Below are 12,577 nucleotides of genomic sequence, written 5' to 3'. Positions count from 1 at the left end.
AACGCTTCTTAGTTCCTTCTCAGTGGATCGCTGCCGATAGCGCTTATTCACTGAAACCGTTTATAATTACACCATTCCGACAAAATAGTACCGAGTATACAAGAGAGAGTAGAGATCTATTCAACAAATACTTTTCCAAATATCGTGTGAGGATTGAGAATTGCTTTGGGTTGTTAAAGGAAAAATTTGGTAGTTTAAAAGAACTTAAATTCAGAATGCTTACCGATCAAAATAAAAAGCACTGCAATGAATGGATAATGGTGTGCTGCATCTTGCACAATATTTTAATAGAATATTCAGAAAAAGAAAGTAGCAGTGACATTCTATCATCTGAACTTAATATACCACCTCCAAGCAACACTAGAGCTGCCTTATTGCACTTTATACAAAACCAAACAAACGATTAATGCTTTATTTTATATATTTGAGATCTCTGGTATAAACGTAAACTAATACAAATTATTTATGAAATGTAAATGAAATAAAAAGCCTGAATTCAAATTAATATACTGGTAAATAAAAAAAGTACTTGAAGTTGTACGTATAAGCAGTGTTATGCAAATCAAAAGAAGCGAAATATTCATACAAATTTGTTTGTGCTTTTGAGATAGAAATAGTTAAGTTAAACAAAAGTGGATACCAGCGTACGCACACTGGTGTATGTATTTAGTTTAGTTAAAAATGGTAAGCAGAATTTTATGAACATTTTACTCCCTCTGCTTTTAAATGGCAGGCAAATCACTTCGAATTCATTTATACTTCAATCTAAGCTCCTCCATTGCCAACCGTTCTTTCATTTCCAATTCCTTAACTTTTAAATCAATTTCTTTTTCTTTCAGAGCCAATTCCCTCTCTTTAATGTATACTTCTCTCTCCCTTAATGCACTTTCTTTTTCTTTCTATTTTCTCCCTTTTCAACTTTAAGGTCTCCGAGTAAATTTCTCTTATATCCGACACAGCTGTCCGCGAATATATGCCTCTGCGACTTGGCGGCTCTGCACTTGGCGGCTCTGCACTTTCCACCACTCCATAGGTTGCGGACGTGGAGCCTTCTTCTATTTCAATTATCGTTGAATTAAAAATATCATTGCTCGAGGCAGAGTCCAAGCTCTCTTCAATTATTGCCGCTTCCACTATTCTGCCACCAAAAACTTCGTCTAGTTCATAGTAACAAGTGCACTTTTTTAGCAAAGTAGCTGAAACAAAATTGTATGACTTAAAGTTAAAGCGAATGAAATTCATAGTGGACAAAAAATCTTACCTTTTAATGTCTCCCCTTCCATGCTGCCAGCGCCAGTCGAACCTTCCCATGCTTTGGCTTTATTATAGCTCAACCTCATATTTCTCACCTTCGCACGTATCAACTTCCACTCTACAGCGATGTTCGCCTCTTCCGCGAACCGTCTATAATATGATTGCACTGTTGGTTTCTATAAAAGTTGTTAATATAAATTTAATATCGTACTACTATACTATAAACCTACTTCAAAATTTCTGTTGCCCATCAAAAATTCTACTAGTGCCTTTTCTTCCGCCACTGTCCATTTCTTGGTCGGATTAAGTCGCACACGTTTTGCCTTTGGCTGGAACAAATGTATTTAGTAAATTTTTGGCCACTTATGCTTTTGTATTCGATAACTTACCTGGATATTTTCTCCTTGCTGCATTTCTTTGTAAAATTAACAAATTTACGCAGCAGCAGAATGAAAATGGCAAAAGTAAAATGCGAAATGAAAAGGTAAACAAAAGACAGCTGATTAGATACGACAACCCAAAAACATACCGTGCGGAGTTGTATTTCATTAGTACACAATTCACGTAGCAAGCAACAACAAAATATTTTAAACCGTCATAAAATTTATGATATTATGACAATATGACTCGTTATGACACCTTGTGAATCACCTAAATGTTTTAACAAATTGCATGTTTGGACATATGGGAGATTTTAACGAATTTTATTTACGTACATGGTTAATGAAATCTGTTTAAACCTACGGTTACTCATACACCTGTGTAAATGCATCTACTCGCGTGCTTGCTGTGATAAAAGATATAAAACGTTAAAGTGGAAAATATGTACTTACATATGTTACTTAAATTATGTAGTATGTTGCTTTCGTGTTTCCATAGGAATATGCATGGTGCAATTATACAAGGTGTTGTACGTAGTGACAGCTCATGTCGACAGCTCCCTTACAAAAGGTTGTAATATGGAAGCACGAGAGAAACGGGAAGAAAAAAAGCCCGCTTTGCGAAGTAGTACGAAATTTGGTACTATTTTTCATATAAAATTTTGCATATAAATAGTTACAAACGGTATATTATGATAAGCTAAATTCGCGAAAGTAGTATATATAACGTAGTACTTATGCAATAAATGGTAATTTAGTTTATTAAACACAATGTCCTATAATTATAGTCAAACTTCCAAAACCAAAAAATTAGTGGTGACCCCGAGTCGTTACAACATGACGGAATCGACAAAAGGGCGAATCGACGGATGTGGAGAATATTTCATCGAACAAAATGCCAACTAAAGATGTGGAGCTTGCATCGCAATGCAAGCTGCGACCGTTCTGAACTGAGATGCCAGACAAATGGTTTCTACAAATTGAGGCCACCTTTCAGTCGTACAAGACCACATCTTATGTCGGTAAATATAATCTGGTCCTCTCAGCAATTAGCAGCGATGCTTTAAAGGAAGCTGCGGATGTTTTAAAAACCTTACCAACTTAAGACCGATATATTAACCTCAAAAGTCAACTACTGTCACGTTTTACTGATTCAGCCGACCCACATAGGGTATTTGGCTGATTTAGGCATATTTTTATCGCTACAAACATCAAATATAGTTTTAGTTATCGAATAAAACATTCACTATAACTACCCTGTTACTAATAGAAAATTCAATCGTAGTGAAATCTTATTTATTGTCAATATTATTGTGGCTTATTAACATTTGTTTCCATATTGTTATTGAGCTTTGTAGCACTATTTTTAGGGAAAAGGGAAAAAGCAACAAAGTCTTAGCGGTAGAAGTTACCAAAAAAACAGTTATATCGTTGGAAAAGCAGGGCCAGTGGCAGTGAACCACAGACGGGATTGCAGCGGAAGGAAGCATCGACCAAAATAACTACAAATCCTTGGGGAGAACTCTAAACCGATGTTTTTTTGTCGAATTAATGTTGAAATTTCTAATTTAATTTTCAGTTGCCAACGATAAGAATAGAGTAAATGTCAAAGAATTGTTCAGTGATTGCAAATCAGTTTTGGAATAGGGAATGAGGTAGTTTAGTACTTTTTTAAAGGCGATAAAATGTAGTTTTTTCAAGAGGGAAACACTGATATAGCTAAGGGAGCCAAGATGGCGGATTAGAGCGAGAACGCTGTCAATATCCAACACCTTGTATTATTCCACCATGAGGAATATGTATGTCTGTTGATAAAAAAAATAAAATAAAAATAAAACAAAGAAGAAAATGAAAACAATTTAAGATAAAATAACTTACATACTTACATATATACAAAGTATGTACATTCTTACATATGTATGTGCATGCATACATAGTACGTACATACTTACATATTCATCTCTGACTTTCCGAAAGGCAGACAACCTTTAGCACATATACTATCACGAACAAACATACACACCTTTACATTCATACGTAAATTCACATAGATTCTACATACACGCACACCCACACGCCCGCACAATAGGCGACTCTCTTTGAAAGTAAAGATAAAATAAAACGCTTCGCTCCCTATTTTCGGTTTCGTTTTGAGATATGTTTGTAAAATTGTAAATGTACAGATACACACAAATACAATTACAAACTATTACATATCAGTAATTTTTTTTCTGCATACAAACATATGTACATATTTGCACAATCAAATAAAACAAAAATTGCTCTCTTATTTGCGAGCTATGCTCCCAAAAAGTAATTTATCGCGCATTCGCGCTCTTTAAAAACTCTCACTCACAAACAAATGTATCATTCACATTCCCCCGAATAGCCGTATAATGCTGAGAACACTATCGGCTCCCTACATTGTGTCCCCACAACAACTTAATTAAGAGAAATTAAAGGGTGTTGTTTTAGAAGTAGATCAGATCTAGTAATATAAAACTAGATTACAATTTTTTTTGTAGAGGGGCCGACCCGATTTAATATATGTAATCACTTAGTTATCTTTAGTCAAAAGAAGCAGCAATTCATAGGACGTTAGAAACGTTAACAGACTTCCAAGGTGTCAACCCAATAATAAAAATCTAATATCGAACGCCATACGCTATCGAAAATTAAAAGGCTATTCATAAAATGGATTTTTATTGAAAGGTTCAAATTTTGAAGAACATTTGGCACAGCCGCCAACTGAAGAAACCAATGTTTTATCGATGTTCCGAGATAGTAGTTATGTCGCTTCCTCGCTACAGAATCTCCTCACAGGTATAAAAAAAATATACATGATGGTACAATGCCAGTTAGATGGATTTTTCCACATTTAACCCTCTTAGGCACACCGCTCGGCCTACACGACGTTGAATCGAGAAAAATATGATAACATTGCACGATGCCCTAATCTGAACCACATCGAGCATTTCTGGGAGAAATAAAAAAGACAAGTTCGTGTTGACAATAGCTGCCATGTCACCCATGTTGGAGGTTCATATGGAGTGTGAAAAATCAATTGCGTCAATGGCCCGGAGATATGAAACACGAATTCAAAGGGATGGGTTTGCAACAAATTATTAGCTATAAAGTAGTAAAATTTCTCAAATACATATGTACTGTAAACTGGTTCTACCTAGATCCAATATATCCGTCCAATGCGGAAACAAGTTGGACGCAACAATATTGTGGACTGTGTGGCTTGAGTACGACTTATGAGGGTTATTTTTTTGAAGTGCGGCCGAAGGCCGCCTACGCGGAAAGCGGTTCCGTGTGAAAATACTGTGGCCCCTGGTCTATTTTAGCCTAGGCAAGACTAGTTTGTCCGAAGATCGGGTTTGGCCAGCAACACAGGTACATATATAGATAGAAGAGCTCTTCTGATCAACCGGGTAGTAAAGGAAAGAATTCTGTACTGAGAGCGGCAGTATTAGTTAGCAGTACGCATTGACCGATACGCAAAATAAAAGTTGAAAGCGACGAATGTGCATCGGTACTAAGGAACCCTACTGCCAACTTCCCAACTGCTGCCGGTAATAGCCGCAGTTAAAGTAATCACTCGTTGTTTTATTAATACTCTTTTGGTTGAGCTGCACTCAACCTTAAGTAAAGAGATGTCGTACAGGTTCACCAAAAGAGAGTCGAGATCAGCAAAAGCAACAAAAAGTTATATGTGTACAACAGAAATCGCCGGTAAGTGATGTGCAGTTAGCAAGATACAAAAGGCCGCCCAGAGTACTTCGATTCAACGCTGTCTGCATACCTTTCATAAACATCAGACAATTTAACTTTAACCTGTTACTGTATTTTTAATATACATACATATGTATGTATATGTGTATGTATATAATATACATATATATGTACGTAAAATACCCTGATGGGGGAGTCATGTAAATTAAACGCATAACTGGGCAATTAATGGTACATATATATTTCGTTGGCCGTTGCAGTCGACTAGCGGGATTTTACCGCTTACTAGCTGAGTTCCGCTACTCAGCGAATATGTGGTCCAGACCACGTTTGGACAACGCTTTTTCCAGCGCCTTCTTTACCAATTTTAGGTTATAGGGAATTTTCATGAGGCGCCTTTTACAAGCAACTTTCAGCCCAATGCAGCAATTGCCTAGCAAAGGCCTTTCCACTAATTGCCTGTGAAGGTTGTCTCATGGAGATTCCCTATTAGTTTTCACTCACCTTTATTTATTCCGCGAGTGCACCCTTTTGGCAATAGTCACTGAAAAGGGGACTTACCTCACTCGTAGATTGCCGGAACAAGTTCCTTTTTGTTTTTTTTACCTTTTTTGTTGAGTTTTTTGGCTTTTATCCTCCTTTGCTGGCACTAGTTGGTTTTATTTGTGTTTTGCAAATGGCCGGCTGCATGAATTGTCAAATGCTGCTTCTTTCATGCGGGCTCATTCACAATGGTGTGTGCTAATAAAAACTTTACAAATGGGACTTGACGAGAGTTGTTAATTTTTGTTAAAAAATATTTTTATTGAGATAATTATAATTATTATTTTTAAAAAATCGCAAAATTAATGAACAAAAAAATTAGGGCGTTAGTTGGTATGTAGTTTTTAAAAGATTATCTTAAAGAATCGGCTCCCCCAATGGTCCCCGTTGCCGGAATCACGAGGATTTCCGGCCCCTAAATTACCCCGCTCGAACATGGTCCTTCGAGCCGGATCTTTAAGATAATCTTTTTTTTTCGTTCAATAATTTTGCGATAATTAAAGTAATAATTTTTTATCATTATCGCTATAAAATATAATTAACACCTCAATTAACAACTCTCAGTCAAGTACCATTGGAGATTAGAATATTCGCCAGAGAGTAAGTAAAAGATTGTCTTAAAGAACCGGCTCCCCCATTGATCCCCGTTGCCGGAATCACGAGGATTCTCGGCCCCTATATTGCCCCGCTCGAACAGATATACGTATATCTTATAAAGCACCGATCTCAATGATTTTCGCAGTAGGCCTTGTATGGTCGATACAATTCCATGGTTTTAGCTGCCTACATAAGTTAGTCAAATCGCAAAACCGTATATGTGAATAATCGATCGGACGGGAGATAATATCTTATAGTGCACCGATCTCAACGATTTCTTCTGCGGACCTTGTTTGATTAATTAGCAAATAGCTAACGAAAGTGCAAGGTTTTAGCTGTCTAAATGAAGGAGTTTAAGTTAGCTGAATAAATTGCGGAGGTATAATGCAAAACCTCATATCTGAACAATCACTCAAATGATTAATACATTATAAAACGACACGCACTACTAAATTTCGGTCGGATATCTTGATTAGATTGCGTTGAAACAGACAGACAGACATGCATGGCCAAATCGACAAAAGCTCGACGTTCTGATCATTTTGATATAGGTTGTCATGGGTCCACCGTTTCTTAATATACATATGTATGTAGTTGTAATATGTTTTCATGTTCATGAAAGATATACAAAATTACGACTGCACATTTGCAATCCCCGATGGTCACCGACTACTGTTGTAGAAAATTTACTTTATGTTTTTTTAAATAAAACACATAATATTTTAATCACAAAACCCTTCTAATATATCCATATAAAATACTACAGTCATACACACACACATACATACATATGTATATAAATATTTTAGTTTCTTAGTATAAGTGCGAATTCTGAACAAATATTTTACAACGCCAGCTTTCTACCTCTTCCAATGTTGTTACCCATTTCAGCAATACGAACATCGTTTTTTACTGATTTTTTACTTAACAATTCCATCTGCATCATATTGTTTTTGTTTTTTTTTTTTTTAATTTCGATATTTGGGAGAACAGTGAACAATCGCTTTTTGGAGGAAGCCAAACTCAGATACCAAAAGCAAAACTCTTAAAACTTAATTTCGTATTCGTATTCGCATTTGGTCGCCAACGACCTTTTGTTGCCTCCTCCATCGCCATGGTGGGGCTTGTTCTGTTCGCTTTGCGACCCGTCTCTGCCTGTTTACTTGCCAGACGCTGTTGTTGCTCGGCGCGTTGCTCCATTCTGCGTTGCTTCGCTCCGCTCCACTCTGCTCACTTTTCGCATTTCGCATATTTAATATTAGTCGCAAATACAAATCGCAATTATTCAATCGCTAGCAGCATTGCAGTGTGGATCCCCCGAAATTCAGTAAAAATACGTCCTGCGGTTTTGGACTTCCCATAACAAGCACAGTTTGGCTTGAAGTTTCAGTTTTTAATTCAGTCCCGCCGGAAAGTGTTCAGTGCAAATGGCTAAAAACGAGAGTTGAAAAGTGATACGTTTTTTTTTTTTTTAAATTTGAGGAATATATGAATGTAGTTCTAAGATCGAGGGTTGATGGGGCTTCTTATCATAGAGTAATAGTAGAGAGTTTTTTATATTTAAAAGATCGTTAACTCTTGACGTTAAAAATGTGTGTATATTTAAATGAATCAGAAGGTCTTGTAACTACTCAAAAATGTGTTAATAACTCATGCTAGTACTAAAAATACTCAAAGAATTTCGATATCTTTAAAATTGTAGTTTTTTAACTCAATGTTTAGTTTATCTTCGCCAGTTGCTGCCTCTTATGTGAAATGTGCATGCATGTGTGTGTAGAACATGTAATTATCTTACACAATATTTTTTTTTATTGTTCTACGTTTCTGTTATTTCTCTTCTTTGTTTTTAAACACGCTGAGCGCGTTCAAACGCATGAAATGTAAATATGTTTGAATTTTGGACAAAAAGAATGAAATCCATAAATTTTTCAACACTTTGAGTTTGTATAGATACGTATGGTTCTCGCGTTTTATTTGCCTTCATTATGTGTATATATATATATATGTATGTATTCGGGTTGTTTCGCAATATTCGTTTTTATGTTTTTCAATGTTATTTTTAAATATCTGACGTTGGGCGACAAGTTGTTTGTAAAAATTACCGCAAAATAATAAAGTAAAATAGCAAGATATATAAAAAGTAGCTAAAAACAACTATTGGATATGTGTATGTAGATATGAATGTACAGTATCTGTGTGTGTGTAGAAAACGCGAAAAAGAAATACGAAAAACAAATATTGAATCAACCTGAAGTTTCGAAATTTATAGTCAACTTAGTGGAATCGTAAACTGTGCATCACAGAGCAATTTGAAATATAACGACTCAATAATTTGATATAAAGATGACTCCATTAAACGTATAAACAGAAAATCGAAAACCGGAAGTATGTTTTATAAAAATTTTCGAAATTTTATTAAAACTTTTAATTCGAAGTTGTCAACAGTTTTTATCGGCTTTAGGGTTATACCCCAAATATATTTTATCTGCCTCATTAATAAATAAATATCGAATTAATTTTCCTAATATCAGAAATGAAGTCCTCTGAGTAACCCTCTAATGATAGAACCTACAAAATCAAAGAAAGGGGATTTATATTTACATATGTATTAGTATAAAGCAGTTACTTCAGTTCTATTAACTTCACACTCGATAAAGATATAACACATACCGAGTATTTTTTTTTAATATAAAAACTAATTAATGCAATGCACTAATCTACATCGAGAAAAAATTCTTAAAAGTGTTTAATTCATATTTATATGAGTAAATTTTTGTATCTATACCAGCAGTGAAATACAGGGACTTAAAAATATATAAAAAATAAATTAAAAAAAATCTAATATTAAATATCAAATGTAAAAAAAACGTTTGACTATAATTTTATCTCGAATAACAATTTGCCGCATTTACAAAAGAATCTGTGTAAGTATTTAAAAATAATTATATATCTACTATGTACGTATACATATTTTACATTATTATTTCATAAAATATTATTGTTTATTATGATCTCCTTAAGAATGTGATATGAGAAAACTTTGCAGTGCGTAGCTGCAATCTTTTCGGGGCTAAATTAAATAATTTTAAAGTAGTTTAAAGTTTTTTATTTTATTATCTGGTGGTTTTGGGAGTGAAGGAATAAGAAACAAAAAACTTCTTAATACTCACACAATGTTCTTTTAAATAGAATTGTTCATATTTGGTCATTAAGCGATCAAACCTTTTTATATAAAAGGTACATATATGCACCGATTTCAAATCGTACGATTTGCAAAACTTACTTTGGAGATTTCTTAGCAAAAAGGCAAAATTTGGCACTGAATCGATGGATATACCGTACATAAATGATGTGTTTAGCGCCGTTTCTATTTGCAATATGTAATAAATACTTTCCTTAAAATATTAATGCAAAGTTTACAAATCGCACTGATTTCAAATCGTACGATTTGCAGTACATGCTCGGAAATTCTATTTCGAATTTTTCATTTTTTTTATAATGCATAATAATTAAGGAACTCCATAACAAAACACTAGAATTATAATTTCTTATATTATTGAGAAAAAAGGTGTGAATTCATAAAAAGGAACCTAAGTTAAAGGAACCTGGTTAAAGTTAAATTTTTTTAAAGAATGAAGTTAATAAAAAGGACACATTTGAAGAAAAGTGTCCAAAAAGGCTATACTTTAACACGTCTACCACGAATTGGATTAAATAAACTTTGAATTTAACATCAAACCTCTCAATTGGCATAACGTCATTCTCCACTATAAAGCTTGAATATGGAACTGTTCTGTTATGCTCAAGGCATAACAATTTTAGTCCGATTTGAATAATTTTCAAACCAATTGCTTTTCCGTACCAAGGATATTAAGTGCACCGAGTTCGGTGGAAGTTGATAAATCGGTTACCGAGATACACATTTGTGGTCATAAGCGGGCGGCGCCACGCCCATTATGCACAAATTTATAATAGCCCAGTTTTTTGCTCAGTTGTCATTGCAATAATCGATTTTGAGTCAATTAGCTTTAGTAGTTACTGATTTATCGCAGCTTTCGTGTTTCTGTGTTACATGGCAGGTCAAAGATTTTCAACAGATTTCTTAGCTAGAACCTGGCCAAGGCTCATACCGTCGGACAGACGGACGGACACACAGACAGGGCTTAAACGACTTCTCTATTCATTCTGAGCAATTATGTATACATTAGTCCATATCCATCTCGATTCGTTTTGGATGTTACAAACAACCGTTATGCGAACAAAGTTAATATACCCTTGTGCACAAGTGCGCTCGGGTATAACGAAAAGGATTTACGGGCGGTGCGTTGTGTCTGACAAGAGCCAGGACAAAAAGCTTGTGCGTTACTTTAAACCTCCGAGTTGTCAAGTGAAGCGACAACGGTGGGCGAATCGCTGCGAGGTTTTCTTCACGTGTGCGAGTTTATTTGTTGCCTATCCCAGCCGAATATTTCGAAGCGGACGCGTTTGTTCCCAGGTGCAGGATTTATCATACCGGGTATGAAAAGAAAATCTCAAACTCATATACATGGATAGACCAAATTTCAAATGGTGGTCTGATAAAACCTAAACCAGAATTTCTTTTTAACATAAAGACACTAAGAGTAATTTTCAATAAACTTAATGGAAAGTAAATTTCGAATTCCAAAAATTTAATAGCTTAATTATTGAAGCTAGTTCTGATGTAAATTTAGAAGAATCAAACTTTTTTTTTGTCTAATGTCTAATATACTTTAAAATTAAGTATTTGAATAAATTCTCAAAAACATTGGGATAGTAAAAGCAAGAAAATTGTCAAAACGGTTTATAAATGAGTGTCTTTCAGTGTATGCATTTTCACATTTACATTAAAAAGAAAATGCATTAACTAAAATGAAGCTGATTCTAATGAAATTTTAAATAATTTCATATTTACAAAAACTTTCATCTCAAAGATATTGGGCCGTATGCATAAAACCTAAGCAAATGCTTTTACTTAAATGTCAAACCTTTTACTCGATTTTTTAAATAAATCCAACTGAAAGGTATGAAATTTTAAGTAAAAGTAATTTCTCAGTTTTTATGCATATGACCCATTGAGTTTTATCAAATATGGTAATTGCATAACAAAGAGTTAATTTCTTTGTTTACATTTTTTGATATTACAGTCAGCTATGAGAGAGCTCGACTGAATTGTCACTTCTACCTTGTTGAATATGCCTAGGTTATGCTCTGACAAAAAGTTTTTTCCAAAGGTTACTTATTCTTGCATTTCATAAAGTAAAATATGTAGATTTTAATAGGTCAAATCATATTCAAGAAAAAACTCGAAAAAGTAAATATTGGAATTGCTATTTTTTGTATAGAACTTCTCAAATTTCAATTCTTAATTAATTCAGCAACAAAGTAAACAAGTAATTTTAGAAAAGTTTTTTTAAAACCAGTTTTTATTAGTGGTAAGTAAAAAAAGGGACTACATACATATGTATGTACATACATTTTGTTTTTGCCTTCGGTACACAAATGTCAAATTTCAGCTATTCTCTCAAGGAAGAAGATTGAAAGGAAATTCTTCACATTTCGATGAATTAGAGCTAATTTATCTCAACTGATTGATATCCGTCAATCCATCTTATCAAAATACTATCTAACTCGATTAATCCTCTTAAATTTGTACTAACTCAGCGTTGTCAGATAAACTATCCTCTGCTACCGGTGATAGGTAATAAGATCAACGGAAATAAGGTCAATTTACTTTATTTCCCACCCTGGTGCGAAATAAAGTCAATTGACATTATTACCTTTTCAATAGCGAAATAAAATCCATTGGCATTATTGCTCTTTCGAACATTAAATTTGCTTAGCTTCGGGGCGGCCGTGGTTTCTTTTCCACCTTAGACATTCCGCATTCGTTCAAAATATGCTAATTTAAAACATAGAATTTTTTCAGTGTTCCTCCGGGGTTTTTGGACATGGATTGTTTCTGCAATTTAATAGTGTTCGCTTTATTTTTGTGGAAACGAAACATGTTTTGCAAGTTCTCTTTCTTCAAATATTTCTCGTGTTCC

The 12,577-nt window shown here is 34.3% G+C and overlaps 1 protein-coding gene and 1 long non-coding RNA gene across 5 annotated transcripts in view; one reads left to right on the top strand and one right to left on the bottom strand.

The window, feature by feature from the left end:
- Positions 1–12,577, top strand: part of LOC118746156 — a 95,857-nt gene that overhangs the window by 6,800 nt on the left and 76,480 nt on the right. For all 4 annotated transcript variants that reach the window (XR_004993786.1, XR_004993788.1, XR_004993787.1 and 1 more), the window contains exon 2: positions 9,301–9,436. This is a non-coding gene — a long non-coding RNA (uncharacterized LOC118746156). The remainder of the gene's footprint in view (positions 1–9,300; positions 9,437–12,577) is intronic.
- On the bottom strand, positions 416–1,762 carry LOC118746155. Its single transcript, XM_036479940.1, has 4 exons — positions 1,644–1,762; positions 1,485–1,583; positions 1,262–1,430; positions 416–1,196 (listed from the first exon to the last, which is right to left on the bottom strand). The coding sequence occupies exons 1-4, from the start codon at positions 1,665–1,667 to the stop codon at positions 856–858; spliced, it is 633 nt and encodes a 210-aa protein (XP_036335833.1). The 5' UTR covers positions 1,668–1,762; the 3' UTR covers positions 416–855.

This window comes from Rhagoletis pomonella, unplaced genomic scaffold, assembly GCF_013731165.1.
Source record: "Rhagoletis pomonella isolate Grant_MI unplaced genomic scaffold, Rhpom_1.0 Rhpom_scaffold_00010, whole genome shotgun sequence".
Classification (NCBI taxonomy): Eukaryota; Metazoa; Arthropoda; class Insecta; order Diptera; family Tephritidae; genus Rhagoletis; species Rhagoletis pomonella.
This window is presented reverse-complemented; position numbering and strand designations above follow the sequence as displayed.